Source organism: Choloepus didactylus, chromosome 1, assembly GCF_015220235.1.
Source record: "Choloepus didactylus isolate mChoDid1 chromosome 1, mChoDid1.pri, whole genome shotgun sequence".
NCBI classification, from domain to species: Eukaryota; Metazoa; Chordata; class Mammalia; order Pilosa; family Megalonychidae; genus Choloepus; species Choloepus didactylus.
Genome location: NC_051307.1, coordinates 92,924,460 through 92,941,228, shown reverse-complemented (window position 1 = coordinate 92,941,228; position 16,769 = coordinate 92,924,460). Strand labels below are relative to the sequence as shown.

At 39.0% G+C, this 16,769-nt stretch overlaps 1 protein-coding gene across 2 annotated transcripts in view; it reads left to right on the top strand.

The window, feature by feature from the left end:
- The first annotated feature begins 600 nt into the window (after nucleotides 1-600).
- OSBPL11 (oxysterol binding protein like 11) overlaps nucleotides 601-16,769 on the top strand; it is a 137,350-nt gene continuing 121,181 nt past the window's right edge. Inside the window, exon 1 of one of the 2 annotated variants that reach the window (XM_037837371.1) lies at nucleotides 601-1,540. In XM_037837371.1, the coding sequence (XP_037693299.1) occupies nucleotides 1,356-1,540 (185 nt within the window). In that variant the 5' untranslated portion in view covers nucleotides 601-1,355. The remainder of the gene's footprint in view (nucleotides 1,541-16,769) is intronic. The other variant, XM_037837364.1, reaches the window with a different exon arrangement.

The window sequence follows — 16,769 nt, the reverse complement described above, 5'->3', positions numbered from 1 at the left end:
CTCCTTTTGGATTCTCTCTGCCACTGAAGCTTATTTCATTTCCTTTCACATCCCCCTTTTGGTCAAGAAGATGTTCTCCATCCCACGATGCCAGGTCTACATTCCTCCCCGGGAGTCATATTCCACGTTGCCAGGGAGATTCACTCCCCTGGGTGTCTGATCCCACGTAGGGGGGAGGGCAGTGATTTCACCTTCCAAGTTGGCTTAGCCAGAGAGAGAGGGCCACATTTGAGCAACAAAGAGGCATTCGGGAGGAGGCTCTTAGGCACAATTATAGGGAGGCCTAGCCTCTCCTTTGCAGCAACCGTCTTCCCAAGGGTAAAACTTATGGTAGAGGGCTCAACCCATCAAACCACCAGTCCCCTATGTCTGTGGTCATGTTAGCAACCATGGAGGTGGGGTATCTTCGCCTTCCCTCTTACTCCTTCTCCCAGCCTCGCCCTCCCTGCCTCTTTCTTTTCCTTCAGACGCCCCCGGAGGCTCCGCCCCCTTCAGGGCCAGGCTGCCCTACTCCAAGATGGCGCCTGGAGCGTCTGCTCTAGGGGAAGTGAGCTCACGCTATTCCGGAAGGGAAGGAGGGGAAGGAACGAGCGGGAGGGTGACCCGGTGTGGGGCTCTAGGGCTGTGGGTTGGGCGGCGGCAGTAGTGGTGGCCGTCACGATTGGGGCTGGACAGAGGGCGAAGTAGTCGCCTGTTCCTGGCAAACCAGTCGAGGGCTCAGGATCAGGGGCATTGGAGGAAGTCTCCCCGAACTGCTTGCCTCTGGCCTAGGAAGAGGCGGCCCTAGTTGCCGGCTTCCAGCCCCGGGCGGCCTCCTTCCCCTACCCAATACCCGGGCTGTGTGCGGGCGGCCGCGGCTCTATCTGACGGGCTGCGGCAAGAACCGCCCAGCGGGCTGGACTGGACCCTCCTTCTGAGGACCGGCTGGAGGAGAGGTAGAGGGAGCGCAGCGGGTCAGTCCCTCAGCCCAGAGATCAGGCCCGGGGTTCCCGTGTCTGTCGTGCTCTGTCTTTCCCCCAGCCCTCTTGGGTAATCTCTCTGCTTCTGCTTCTTCTTTGAGTGTATCACCAGGCCCTCTAACAAGGTGATTTTTCCTCCTTGCTTTTGCCGGACATTTAAAGGATATCTCCCCTCATCTTTACCTCTGTTCTCTTAAAAGTTTTCCTTCACTGGGAATGCGTGTCTTCCTTCCCTGGACCATTTGAATGGTTCCCACTCCAGCCTCCTGATTTAGCAACTGGGTTTACATTCAGATTAAAACCTTAAAAACAAACAAACAAACAAACAAAAACTACCTACCAAAGCCAACTTACAGAATTGTTACAGAATTGTTCTCTCCCGCCTAAGAAAGGCAAATGGACTTTGGAGTTAAGATGCAGGGAGGCGAACCAGTGTCAACCATGAAAGTCTCAGAGAGTGAAGGAAAGCTGGAGGGCCTGGCCACAGCGGTGACCCCGAACAACAAGAACAGCAGCAACAGCAGCTACGGGAGTGGAATGAGCAGCAGCCGTGGTGGCAGTGCAAAAGGCTGGCAGTACAGGTATGGTCCTTTTTCCAAGGTGATTTCCTGGGGTGAGTTATGCTGTAGCCTGCATCGCTACACTTGTTGAAAGGTGAAATTATCCATCGATTTCCAGAAGCAACTGTTAATCTCTTTTGGACCTGGAACCTCATACCTCTCATTTGCAAGATTTCATTCATTCTTTCATACATTCATTAATTCTTTCAGTGGGTATCTAACGAGGGCTTTTTGGATAATACAGAAAGTATCCCTGAACTCCCTCAGGGATTAACATCCGGGGAGTTAATTCTCCCTCAGATTTAATTCTGTACTCTTTTTGTTGTTGTTATTGTTGTTGTAATTTGTTTAAAAGCCAGCTTTCTCTGTTAGACTGTGAGGGCAGGAACTCAGCTCTCTCCAGCCAACAGCAATTAGTAGGCACTCAAAACATATTTGTTGAGAAGTTATTGAATGGAATAAATGAAACAAGAGATTCTTGCCCTCAGAATGTTTGTGACCTAGAAGTGGAAATTTACATAAATAGCATCTGCACCTTACAGCACCTGCAGAGGTGCAGATGCTAATTGCTTCTGATACTCTAAACTAAGTGAGCCTGGAGATGTTTTTTTTTTTTGCGTTGATCAGGTCAGCTAAAAGCTGTCTTGATGAGAAATTCTACTTTTTTTAATTTTCATTAATATGAATGAAAGACTTAAAGAACAGGAATAGAGTCCTGGAGTAGCAAGCGTTGTTTTGTTTGGCTTTGGTTTTTGATATGTAGATTATAGGGGGAAATAACTATCCAGATCTTAGAAATGAATGAAACAGGTACTGGAACTAAAGGGGTGAATGTTTTGGTTAACTCACTGGGCCTGTGTGTTTGCCTACTCCGTTTTAGTCCATGTGCTGTTGTACTTGTGAAATTTATGTGAAACCTGAGAAGCCTTAAAACCAAGATTTTGTGAAGGATATACATTTATCACGAGTAATATTCATATATATGAAATGTGTACAAATGACTTTATTAGTAACCTATAGAAATGAAGTGTAGAAGATTATAGCATCATGGGTAAATGACTAGGACAGGAAAGGATAGTTACTTTTAGATGTCTAGGCTCACTTTTGGAATCAGCATGATGCTTTGTGTGTGTGTGTGTGTGTGTGTGTGTGTGTGTGTGTGTGTGGTTTCAGACTAACCATCAGATTATCAATTACTTGGCAGGGATATTTTGATATGACTTAAGGAAGTAAGATCAAGTAACATTTCAGGTAGTTAGATGTCAGTTTTCTGACATCCTCAACTCTGTGAAATTCAGTCTTTCTAGTGAAGAAAAGTGAAACAGATTTTTTAGCCCTGCAGAGAGTTGTCATAAGGCCATGCACTTTACTTCTTTACTTTCATATATTCATATTATATAACCACTAAATAATACCCTAAATATATTTAGGGTATTATTTAATGGTTATATAATTTTCAAGCCACCATCTATTGGAAGTACAAATGAAAAAGAAGGTCATTAGTAAAATGAAACAGGAAATGGCAACTGACAATGTGGGACATCCGAAGATTCAAAAAATTAAAATGCAGATTCAGCTATATTTCTTCCTAGAGCAATAATTACAGTTACAGTGACCTTAAGTCTTCTAGTAAAGAGTAAATTATGTCCAACACACTCTTTAAGGAGGCAGAGAACAGTATGATACAGAGGAGAACAATTTCAAAGAAAATAGCTAAAAATTTTTTTAAATGCTTGAAAGGAAAAATTTAAGTGTCTGGAAAATTCGCTTATGTGGAACTGTTCACCAAGAATTAAATAAGGCATTATTGCATTTACATATTGATATGTATTTTGATTTTAATGTGGCTTTCCTGTCCAAGGCTAATCTTTTTACCTAGCCTTCAATTTAATTTACCCCTTTGTCTTCTAGGACATTGATCAAGCAGTGTTCCCCATTGTCCTGGCTTCTTCCCTTTGGGCTCAAAGTATCTAGACTTTCAACAATGGCAACAATAAAAATCAACCAAGTCTTATCATCTTGAAAGCAGTATTTACTCACTTTTATATAACCGTCATTTATTCCTCAACCTATGGCAGTTGGTTTCAGTCCTTAGGAAGGACATGAGTGACCTCCTAGATCTAAATACAATTGATGTTTTTAGGTTCTTATTCCCATTCTTTTATGGATTTTTTTTTTTTTTTTTTTTTTTTTTTGACACTACTTTCTCCTGCTTTCCCCTTTACTCCTCCAACTGCTTCTTTCTCAGTTTGTTTGGCTCTTCTTTTACTTTAAAGGCCGGTTCGATATGCCACCATCATCTCTCCTTAGGCTACATGCTTTCTGTTTGTTATCTTATTCTCTTCCACGGCCTCAGCTAGTAGACTCTCGAGTCATGAAACATCTTTCTGAACTCCAGAGGCATGTACCAGTTACTTACCTGGATATTTTTATTAGCTGTCCCACTAGTACCTTAAACTCTAATCTGTACTGTAATTTGCTACTATCTCATTTTAAAAAAAAGAGATTTCTGATTATGTCTTATGGAGTAAAGACCCTGTGGCTCAGACCCTGGGCTTTGGCTTTGTAGACTTAGAAATTTAATTCTGTATTTACTTAAAATCACAGCCAATTTATTAAGTTATGAACTATGACTTCCATTTTGCCCAGTACACCCTGAACCTGCAAAAGTTCCTTACTAAGATTTATTTCTGTTGCATAGTAAGGTAACCAAAGAATGAAACTGATCTTAATGCTCTAGTATTTGAGAGGAAAGAGTTCGGTGGGTTGAGTCAGGAATAGGATAGCCTTATAATTTATTACCAAATGGAGATAACTTTTGAAAATAAAAGTATTGCTGTTAGTAATTATACTGGGACAAAAGATATAAACTGGGATTGTTCTAGACCAACTGGGTGATATAGATCTTGCTATAGATCTTGGTATAGATCTAGAGTCAGGAGGACTTTGAAGAAAGTATAGGTCTCATTCTAAGGTAAGATGCCTCAGGCTGACTGGGAAGATAAGAAAAGGTGTGGAAGCAGAACACTATATTGCAAGCGTGTTCTGGTTTGCTGGAGCTGCCGTTAGGCAAAATACCAGAAATGGATTGGCTTTTATAAAGCAGATTTATTCGGTTACAAATTTACAGTTCTAAGGCCATAAAAGTGTCCCAACTAAAGTATCAACAAGAGGATACCTTCACTGAAGGAAGGCCAGTAGTGTCCGGGATACCTCCCTCAGCTGGGAAGGCACGTAGGTGGCATCTGCTGGTCCTTTGCTGCTGGGTTGTTTTTCAAAATTACTTTCTCCAAAATGTTTCTGGGCTCCTCTCTCAGTTCCTGGGTGTCCTTGCTTCTTTCTCCCAGGGCATTTCTTTCTAAGTGTCTGGGGGTCTTCTCTTAGCTTCTTGGCAACTCTGGGCTTCATCTCTTAGCTTAGCATCTTCAAACGTCCTTCTGTCCCCATCTCCAAGTGTCTCCAGGCATCAGCAAGCATCAGCATTGGCTCTGGAGCTCTTCTTAAGTAGTCCAGTGAACTAATCAAGACCTACCTTGAATGGGCAGGGTCCACACCACCATGGAAATAATTCAATCAGAGGTTCCACCCTAATCAGCAGACTTATCAGTCTGCCCCCGTATGATTGCATTAAAGAATATGGCTTTTCTTGGGGACATAATGTATCCAAACTTGCACAAAATGAAAAGATCTTTTTTGTTAGAGTTATAGGAGAATACACATGGGCCAAGTCATAGAAGGCCTTGAGTATACCAGACTATAAGGCATTTGAGCTTTATTCTGTAGGTAGGGGGAGTCATTGAAATTTTTAACCAGGGAAATTATGTGATATAAAATCTTATTTTAGGACGATCAGTCTGGCTGCATTGTGTAACGTTATTTTTGTGTATTTTTACTTATTTTTAATCTTGGTACATGTAACATTTTATATTCCACCTATTTCTATTAAAACTATGTAGTCATCATAGCCAGAATTTTTGTGGATTTTTAAGAGTTAATGTGTGGAACATAATTTACTTTATCTTCTTTGGAAATATATATTTTTATTAATATATTCTGCTTCCATTTTCCCTTCTTTTTTGGGTTTATTTCTTTAGGCTAAAACTTCAAAATAGGATTAGTGGATCAAAGAATTCAAGTATTCTAATTATTCTTGGTATATATTGGCAAATTGCTTTCAAGGAAAGTTATACCAGATAATTTACATTTCCATTAGCAAAACATGATTGCATATATTGTCATTAAGCATTATTTAAATATTTTTAGCTTATACGACAGTAGAAAAGTGTTTTTTTCTCTTTTCATATGTTTACTTATTACTTTTTTAAACAGCTTTGTTGAGATATAATTTACATAAATATAACTCAGCCATTTAAAATGTATAGTTCAGTGATTTTTAGTGTATTCAGTACAAATATCATCACAGTCAATTTTAGAATATTTTCATCACTTCTAAAAGAAACTCTGTACCCTTTAGTTATCACTCCCCAATCCTTTCATTCCCCCAGACCTAGGCAACCACAGCCCTAGGCAACCACTAATCTACTTTCTGTCTTTATAGATTTGCCTATTCTTATAAATGAAATCATATTATATGTGGTCTTTTGTGACTGGCTTTTTACACTTAGCAAATGTTTTCGAGATTCATCCATGTTGTAGTATGTATCAGTTTTTTATTCCTTTTTATGATCAAATAACATTCCATTGTATGGATATATCACATTTTGTTTATCCATTTATCAGTTGATGAACATTTGGGTTGTTTTTACCTTTTGGCTGTTGTGAATAAGGCTGATATGAACATTTGTATACAAGTTTTGTGTAGACAACATGTTTCATTTCTCTTGGGTATGTCCCTAGGAATGGAATTACTAGGTCATACAATAACTCTATGTTTAACTTTTTGAGGAACTGCTAAACTTTTCCAAAGCAGCTGTGCTATTTTACATTCTCACCAGCATTGAATGAGCATTCTAGTTTCTCCACATCCTTTCCAGCACTTGTTATTGTCAGTCTTTTTAAATTTAGCCATCCCAGTGGGTGGTAGGTGCTATCTTGTCATTTCCCTGATGACTAATGATGTTGAGCATCTTTTCATGTATTTATTGGCCATTTGTACATCTTCTTTGGAGAAATGTCTATTGAGATCCTTTACCAATTTTTAAATTGGGTTGTCTTTTTACTGTTGAGTTATAAGAGTTCTTTATATATTCTAAATACAAGTCCCTTATCAGATATGTGATTTGTGAATGTTCTCCCATTCTGTGGTTGTCCTTTCACTTTCTTGATGGCATTGTTTGCAGAACAAAAGTTTTTTAATTTTCATGAAGCCCAATCTATTTTTTTTCTTCTGTAGCTTGTGCTTTTGGTGTCACATCTAAGAAACCATTGCCAAATCCATTGTCATGAAGGATTACTCCTATATTTTCTTAGACTTTTATAGTTTTAGCTCTTATATTTAGGTTCCTGATCCATTTTGAGTTAATTTTTCTTTATGGTTAATTGTATTTTTTTTTGTAAAATATTTGCTTGTATGTTTTATTTATTTTTCTAGTAGCTCTTTTTTTGAAATGCAATTTTATTGAGATATATTCATGTAACATACAATCCTAGTAGCTCTTGACATTTTTCTTATTACTATGCTTGAGTTCTCTTTTTTAAAAAATTTTTGTTTTTTAATAGGTATATGTATTACATGGTATGAATTTCCAAAAGTAAAAAGTTATAGTGAAATATTTCCCTTTCATACTTGTCCCAGTCACCCCCCCACTCCTTTATTTTTCCTCCATGTGATACCAGACAAAAGCAGTGGGTTGTCTTCCTGATAGGCCCAACAGCCAATCCTTGAGACCAGGGTTTCAAAGACAGAAATAATTTATTGCTAGTCATGAAGCAGGAGATCAGCCTAAAAATCGGTCTCTCCAAGTTCTTGGAGTTCAAGGTTTTTATGGATTCACACAAGGGGAGATGGAGTTGTTTCCATTTCAAAAAACAAGTATAAGCAGAAACAAGGGGAGATGGATGTTACTATTTCAACACGTATAAGCAGAAACAAGTTAGTGGTTAGTTCTGAGCTGATTCAAGTTCTTGCATAAACATTAGGGGGCTGCCTTTGTGATTACTTGTTTTTTATATTGTTTTAAAATTAATTGATAGTTCTACATTTACTTTTTAATCTACCTGGAATTTATCTTGAAATACGATATGAGATGTTGTATTGTGTTGTGTTGTGTTGTGTTGTGGTTCATAGCCTCTCTCTCTTTTTTTTAAAATTGAGTTTTACTGAGATATATCCACATACCATACAGTCATCCACAGTGTACAATGAGTTGTTGACAGTACCATCATATAATTATGCATTCATCAGCACAACCAATTTTTTTAAGTTTTTTTGTTACTTTTTTTTTTACCATTTTTTAAATTGAAATATATTCACATACCATACAGTCATCCAAAGTGTAAAACAGTTGTTCACAGTATCATCATATAGTTGTGCATTCATCACCACGATCAATTTTTGAACATTTTCATTATTCCAAAAAATAAAAATAAGAATAAAAATAAACAGAACACTCAAAACATCCCATCCCCCCATCTTCTCCCTATTAATCATTTAATTTTTATCCCCATTTTCTACTCATCTGTCCATTCACTGGATAAAGGGAGTGTGAGCCACAAGGTTTTCACAATCACACAGTCACAACATGTAAGCTATATAGCTTTTAATAGTTGCACAGCCTCTCTTCTTAAAATGTCAGACTTGAAGGGTTTTTTTCCCATTGTTGTTACTCTTTGTTTCACTGGGGTTGCAGGAAGGTGAACAAGACTTGTACAAGTTCTTGCGGACTGTGCAATAAGATTCATTTATGAAATGGTCCAATAGAAGACACATTTTTCAGAGAAACCTGCAAATTTGCCTTTTTTTAAATATATTTGTCTTAAAACAGCAATGTTTATTATCTCACATTTCTGTGGGCCAGGAATCTGTGTGCAGCTTAACTCAGTCCTCTGGCTTTGGATCTTTCATAAGGCTACAGTCATTTCAGTGCTCTGCTGGGAAAGATCTGCTTCCTAACCCACTCACATGAATGTTAGCACAATTCATTTTCTTTTGGGTTGTTGGACAAAGGTCTCAGTTCCTCATGAGCTGAAGAGTTCCTTCCTCAGTTCCTGCAACAGAGCATCTCACAGCTTCACAGCTTGCTTCATCAGAATGAGGAAGTGAGAGGACAAGAGAGTGCCAGCAGGATGGATGTCAGTCTTCTGTAACCTAATCACAGAAGTGAAGTCCCATCACTTTTCACTGTTCATTAAAAGCAAGTCACTAGGGTCAGTTTACACAAAGGTGTTAATACCAGCAGGTGGGGATAATTGGGAGCCATGGTGGAAACTACCTACCACAGAGGTTAATACAATATACTCCAGATTGTTAACCACTGTTGAGGTAGATTTGACTAGTAGGCAATTGGAAATTCATTTCTAAAGCTAAGACGTTGGGACGGACATTGATTATTGGAGAATAAGAGAAGGCTACTGGGTGATCAATTTCAATTACCTAAATATTAGTTGCAATTACCTAATATTACCTAAAAATAATAAAGAGAAGGTGTTAGTAGCCTTGAAAAGAAGGAAACCATTATGAAGAAGATTAGCAGACCTTGGTGATTGACTAGATGGGGGTGGTAGTGAGGGAACGTAATAAAAATTGACCCTAGTCATCAAGATTTGAAATTTAGAAAAGTCTGAAGGAGAAACAAATTTTTGGAGTCAAGTGATTGATTTGGTTTTAGGTATGTCGAGCTTAAGTTGTCAGAATGTTTAAGTAGCATATCCAACAGATCTGTAGAGAAATCGGGCATTGGATGTGTAGATAATTGCCTTCATACTATCGAGAATATTTTCACTTCTATTATTGCCTAGATCTTCACAATTCTTGGAGGAAGGTCAAGTTGGAAGGTAAGGTATTGTTATCCCCATTTTACAGTTAAAGAAAGCAGAAGTCAAAATGAGCTGGCTAAAGTTACATAGCTAGTAAGTGGAAGAACTTTAATTCCTAGGTAGTTATTTACATTGAGGTGTTAAAAGCAAACAGGCTCTCTAAAGGAATGAATAATTATTGATAAATCCAAACATTTATTTAGTATATGGTTGGCTTCACATTTACTAGTATTATAACTCATGCAGCAAATATTTTTGAATCTCTACTATGTGAAGCACTCTGTTAATTAATTCCAAATTAATGTGCACACCCAGAGCAGTGAAAGTAGGAGGTCCAATGCTTATTTTGGGAGGATCATGAAAAAGAATCCGAAACAGGAAGAGCCTGAGTTGCATTTGTAAAATATCTCATGATGACTTTTTTTTTTTAATTTTAAAATTTTTTATTTTTTGAGATTGTTCACATACCATACAAGTATCCAAAGATCCAAAGTGTACAATCAAACAGTCATTTGTCCCCGGTACTGTCACCGGGGGTGTGCATCCGTCACCACAATTAATTTGTTTTCCAATTTTTAGAACATTTTCATTTCTCCAGAAAAGAAATACAGACAAAAAAAGGAAACTCAAATCCTCCTGTATCCCTAACTACCCCCCCATTGTTGACTCATAGTATTGGTATAGTACATTTGTTACTGTTGATGAAAGAACGTTAAAATACTACTGACTATAGTTAGTTTGCAATAGGTATATTTTTTCCCCTATATGCCCCTCTATTATTATTTTTTTTAAGTTTCAGAAGAGTATTTAATTTTCAGATATTTATAGTCATCTTATTTGATATCACAAAATAGTGGCTGTGTTATAAATTTTACAGGTGAGGATATTGTTGCACTATTCTCACCATACCTAGGTTGCAAAATAAATCTGAATACAGATCAATACTTCCCCTTCTTCCTCCTTTGTATATTTACAAACATTCCTACACATAACCCTTGCTATTCAAATTATTTTTATGTGAACCAAGGAACTAAATGCATTGAGATAATTTTGTTTCATTTATAGGAATTCTAACTGTAAACTATACAAGCTTAGGGATCAGAGAGTGTGCCAGTTTGAATATATTGTGTCCCCCAAAAGCCATTATCTTTGATGTAATCTTGTGTGGGCAGACGTTATCAGTGTTGATTAGATTGTAATTCTTTGAGTGTTTCTTTGGAATGCGCCCCACCCAGCTGTGGGTAATGACTCTGATTGGATAATTTCCATGGAAGTGTTGTTCTGCCCATTCGGGGTGGGCCTTGATCACTGGAGCTGTATAAATGAGCTGACAGGCAGAGGGAACTCAGTGCAGCTGTGAGCAACACTTTGAAGAGGGAACTCAGTGCAGCTGTGAGTGACACTTTGAAGAGGAGCTACAGCCAAGAGGGACATTTTGAAGAAAGCACAGGTGCTGCAGATGAGAGACATTTTGAAGATGGCCATTGAAAGCAGATTCTTGCTCCAGAGAAGCTAAGAGAAGACAAATACCCGAAGTGCAACTAAGAGTGACATTTCTGAGGAACTGCAGCCTAGAGAGGAACATCCTGGGAGAAAGCCATTTTGAAACCAGAACTTTGGAGCAGACGCCAGCCACATGCCTTCCCAGCTAACCGAGGTTTTCCGGACACCATTGGCCATCCTCTAGTGAAGGTACCTGATTGCTGATGTGTTACCTTGCACACTTTATGGACTTAAGACTGTAACTGTGTAACGAAATAAACCTCCTTTTATAAAAGCCAATCCATTTCTGGTGTTTTGCATTCTAGCAGCATAAGCAAACTAGAACAGAGAGTAAATAGATTTTTTTTTTTTTTGGTCAAACCCTCTGTCTGAACTCAGAAGCTAAAATGGTTCAGTATTTTCCATTAACCATGCAATACATAGCAAATCTTGGGTCCACAATTAATGTTCTTTTGTTTCAGTGTATGAAATAGAAGTTAATAATTGCCACTTAAATTTAGTGGTTCAATGACTACAATAACAGATGTCTCTCCATATATAAATAGACATTTTCACCAACACTGCTCCCTGTATGCCTTTGCTCTATATATCCCATGTCTGTCTCCAGACAATGGCATCTAATCTACACCAACCAATAAAACATAATTGAGAATACACATTTTTCAATGGTCTCAAAAAGTATAGGAGTATTCCTTTGGATTTTCAAAAGAAGTCTATATTTCCTCCCTTTAGTATCTCAAGTAGGGTAGGTCTTTTATTAGCAAAATCTCTCAGCATTTGTTTGTCTGAGAAAAATTTAATCTCTCCCTCAAATTTGAAGGAGAGCTTTGCTGGATAAAGAACTCTTGGTTGGCAATTTTTCTCTCTCAGAATTGTAAATATGTCGTGCCACTGCCTTCTCGCCTCCATGGTGGCCACTGAGTAGTCACTACTTAGTATTATGTTTTTTCCTTTGTATGTGGTGAATTGCTTTTCTCTTGCTGTTTTCAGAACTTGCTCCTTCTCTTCAGTATTTGACAGTCTGATCAGAATATGTCTTGGAGTGGGTTTATTTGGATTTATTCTATTTGGAGTTCGCTGGGCATTTATGCTTTGTGTATTTATGTAGTGTAGAAGGTTTGGGAAATTTTCCCCAACAATTTCTTTGAAAACTCTTTCTAGACCTTTACCCTTCTCTTCCCCTTCTGGGATATCAATGAGTCTTAGATTTGGATGTTTTATTTTATCTATCATATCCCTGAGGTCCATTTTGATTTTTTTCATTTTTTCCCCCATTCTTTCTTTGGTTCTTTCATTTTCTGTTTTGTCATACTCCAGGTCGCTGATTCATTGTTCAGCTTCCTCTAGTCTTGTACTGTGAGTATACAGAATCTTTTTAATTTGGTCGACAGTTTCTTTTATTTCCATAAGATCTTCTATTTTTTTTATTTACTCGTGCAGTTTCTTCTTTATGCTCTTCTAGGCTCTTCTTCGTGTCTTTTACATCCTGTGCCATGCTCTTCTTCATGTCTTTTATATCCTGTGCCATGGTCTCATTGTTTGTCTTTAGTTCTTTGATTAGCTGCTCCAAGTACTTTGTCTCCTCTGATCTTTTGATTTGGGTGTTTGGGTTTGGCTTATTCATATCATTTGTCTTTTTCACATGCTTTAAAATTTTCTGTTGTTTTTGGCCTCTTGGCATTTGCTTAACTTGATAGGGTTCTTTTAGGATAAGTATGCTAATTCAAATACTTCTCTCTAATTTGTCAGATCTACAGCTTGGTGGCATACACTTTCTCTAGTTAACCAGCAGGTGGCATCTGCGAGCCACCTATTCCCCTCAAGCCAGTTCTCCCCAACTTTGTCTTTGTGGTATGTGGGGGTCTGATTCTTGTGGGGTCCAATTGGTGCACCAGTTTTGCGTGTGTAGTTGGTGCTGTCTGCTCTGACTGTGGGGTATGTGTCTGAGTGGTTAGGGAGCGAGGGTGGCTTTAACAATCAAACCTCCCAGGTGTTCCTGGAGATTTAAGGCTGTTCCAAGAGTCTAAACCTTCAGTTCAGTCTCGCCACGGTTTATCTCTGCCACTGACCCACAAGTCCTTGGTATTGGTGTAGGGTCCCTGGGATTTCCAAGTGGGTCCCTCTTCCAAGCCGTGCCCTTCTAGGGTCTCTGCTGAGGGAAGGCTGTGCTAAGTCACAAGTGCGCACCAACCTTCAAGGGAAGTTCTGGGCTGCCAGGCCGTGTAGGGGCGTTCCCAGCCTGCTGAAAGGATGGCTGAATGACTGGTGCAGGGCAGGAGTGTTCCCAGCCTGCTGGGAAGATCGCTGCAAGGAGCGTGGTTTTTTCCCTGTTTTGTCTCACCTCTGCCTGCCTCGCTCCATGACAATTAGCAGCAGGTGTGCAAAAGGCCATCGTCCACGCCAGATACTGAGGTGTACTCACAGGTTGTGGAGACACCCTTCCTGCCGCGCTTCTCTGTGCGGTTCTCACTTCCATAGCTGCAGCCACTTTTGGGTTTTTAAAAAAGAACTAGTCTGACTCCAAACACCAACCCATGGTTTCCCCACACTGCAGTGTGGCTGCTGAATATTCAGCAGTCTTACTCGCTTCAGAACACAGACTCCTGGTTTCACCAAGTGCATGGTTCCTGTGGATTTAGCAGACCTTTTCCAGCTGGTACATTGCTGGAACTGGTTCTGGGTGACTTTCTGGCTTTCATCTAGTATTTTTTGTGGAGGTGTTTTTTTGCTGTCTCTCCTAACCGCCAACTTCCAGAGGTCTGGATCCACAGTTTTTACTTACAGATTTTATGCTGTGATCTTGGGCATTCTCTCAATTCATGTTGATGTATGATGAGTGGAAGGTCACGTTTGTCCCCCCACAGTTAGTCCAGCTTATTTACTAGTTGTTTCTGTTTTTTTTTTAGTTGTTCCAGGGGGACTACTTGGCTTCCACTCCTCTCTATGCCGCCATCTTAGATCCAGTCCCTCATGATGACTTTTTAAAAAACCAAATTGAAGAAGTGAATTTATTAGATTAGCTTTAAATTTTCTTGTTTCCACAGTAATTTATATTGACATCTTGTGGTATTTGCTAACCATTTTTAGAGAAGATAGATTTCTTAATTCTGGGTTCTTCCTTCCTTTTTCTTAGTTAATATTCAAAGTTTATAAAATGTTCATGCTCCCATTATTTTTATAACCTGCATGTCAGCTTTCAGGGAAATTTATAAATCTGCAAATATGCCACCTGTTTATTAAAATGGGCAGAAGGGAACTACCCAAAGGAGGAACTGAAAAGCAAATCAGGGTGTGCAATGGGCCGGAAACGCTGCTAGTTCTTGTTTTGGGCTCTGTGCTGGCAAATCACTGTTAACAGACAGGCAGATCTCTTTTCATCATTAGCAAATAGTTATGCTTGGGTAAATGGGTATAAATCTGCAAATGTGTAATATAGAAATAATTTCTGAGATCAGGCCTTGTATCTTCCACTCAGAATACCCTGTTACAAGGAAACATACATATTTGTAAATGAGGAAAGGAGATCTGCCTAGCATTTACTGCCATAGAGGTTTTACCACTTCTATTGAGGTTTATTTGGGGGAGAAAAAAAAAAAGGCATAAATGCTTTTTTCCTTCTATAAGAGATAGAGAAAAGTTGACTATGTACTTCTATTCCCTAGTTTTTGTTTTCCCTGTGTGAAATCTGCTATAGATGCTGGTAACAACACAGGAATGACAATTTTAGGCATGTAGAGAACTATAAAATATTGTTCCAAAATTTAGTGAGAAGTATACCTGGCCTTGAGGAGTAAGGTTTATTATGGTGTAACATGATGTCTTATTTTTGCTCTACAGGTCTAAACACAGCCAATTTGAGTTCCTATTTCCCATAGAAGTTCTGTATGAAAACTATACAAACAAGTTAATGTTAGGGTATGCAAATTAATCTTTTTAGTCCTTCTCAGATATATCACATAGTTTAGTCCTAGAGGTAGTTGTCCATTAAATAGACTTCTGGGAAATAATGTCTTTTAAAAATTCTTTCGGTTTGCTTTTAAACTACATAAATTCTCAGCCCCTCACCACGTAGGTATTGAGGAAAATCAGCTGCCTTGCCCTGAATTAAGTTTTACATTGTTCAAAATCCCTTTTGGGACAGCATCTGACTTCAAAGATCTTTCAGTCTGGTTTTATGTTTAAATATAAATACTGAAATATGTATTATAATTACAACCCAAATGTGACAATTTTTTCAGTAGATTTCTCATAAAAGTATTAAAGAATGGTTTGGGCCACTTCCCCAGTTCAGCAGCATTTTCCACGATGTGTCCTGGAGTCTTGGGGTTCTGACCTCTGCAGGGGTGTTCCCTCCCTGCTTTGTCCAATGAGAGTCCCAAGGTATCCCCAGTGGGAATTCTGCTGCTTGCCATTCATCAGGGAGCAGCCAGGACAAAAAATAATATCCAAAGCTTTTTTGGCACTTGCAGTGTGATCTATAGTAATAAAGATGAGCAGTCTGTTCCAATCAATGAGATTTCCAAGAAAATTTCAAGGAGCCAAGACAATGTAAAAGAGAATATGAAAAAAGACTTTTTAAATATTATTAAGGGCATGAAAGTTGAATCAAGCACACTAAATGCACAACCAAGCCACCCAACAGTAGATCACTTAAAAGCTTGGAGGCTACAACTATGGAAAGCTACAGAAGATACTACAAAGAAGAGAAATGAGTCTCTGAGTCCTGAGATAGTGGCTGCTGTATCTGCTGTCACAGTGTCTCTCCCTTTTGACAAGCAGAGGACCAAGCAGCTATGGCAGCATGGGGAAGATTTGAGGGCACAGAAAGATGGAGAAAGACAGAAAGTTATTTTCATAATATCATATATCAAAGTTGCCAGATTGGCTACAGTTAGAATTAGGAGGAGACCAGAGCATCAGATTCAATTTGAGGAAGAATCAGAAAATTGCAATGACTAGGAAAAGATCTTGGAAAAGGTTTTAAGAAAAATATATTCAAGGGGAAGAAACTTAATATTTTTGATATTAAGGCAGTTACTGAAGAGGCATTGAAACAGAGACATCACCTTTGCTTTGGGGTGTGGAATTTGCTGGGCAGTTAGCCACAGTAAATCAACAGCACTTTCAGAATGGTTTTGAAAAGATGATCCACTGGACAAAAGAGGGTGAAACTGTGGTAGTTACCAATTAATGAGGTAGGTTTAAATGATGATGGTTCAGAATTTCACGAACACATATTTCTGGATAAATACTTGTGGATTTGGTAACCTGTGGCCTTTTCAAAAACCCTTATCTGAGTGTTAAACAGAATGTTTGTGCTGGTTTTAAACCGTTGTGGACCCCAGAAGAGCCATGATCTTTTAATCCAGTCTTGTTGGATAGAAACTTTTGATTGGATGTTTCCATGGAGAAGTGACCCACTCAGCTGTGGGTGAGACATTTTGATTAGATCATTTCCATGGAGATGTGATCCTGCCCACTCCAGGTGGGTCTTAATTAGGTCACTGGAGTCCGTTAAGGGAGCTCACAGAGAGAAGGAGCTCAGAGAAGCTGTGAGAGATTTTTGGAGAGAAGCTAAGATATGTAATCCAGAGTTTGCCCCTGAGAGAAGCTAAGAGCTGACATAGACCCAGATGCTTGGAGACGTTTGGAAATGCTAGTCCAGAGTTTGCCCCAGAAAAGCTAAGAGAGAACCCCCAGACACTTCGAGAGAGAAATGCCCTGGGAGAACAAGCAAGAATACACAAGAGCTGAGAGAGAGAAGCTAAGAAGCACAGAAGCCCAGAGACATTTTGGAGAAAGTATTTTAAAA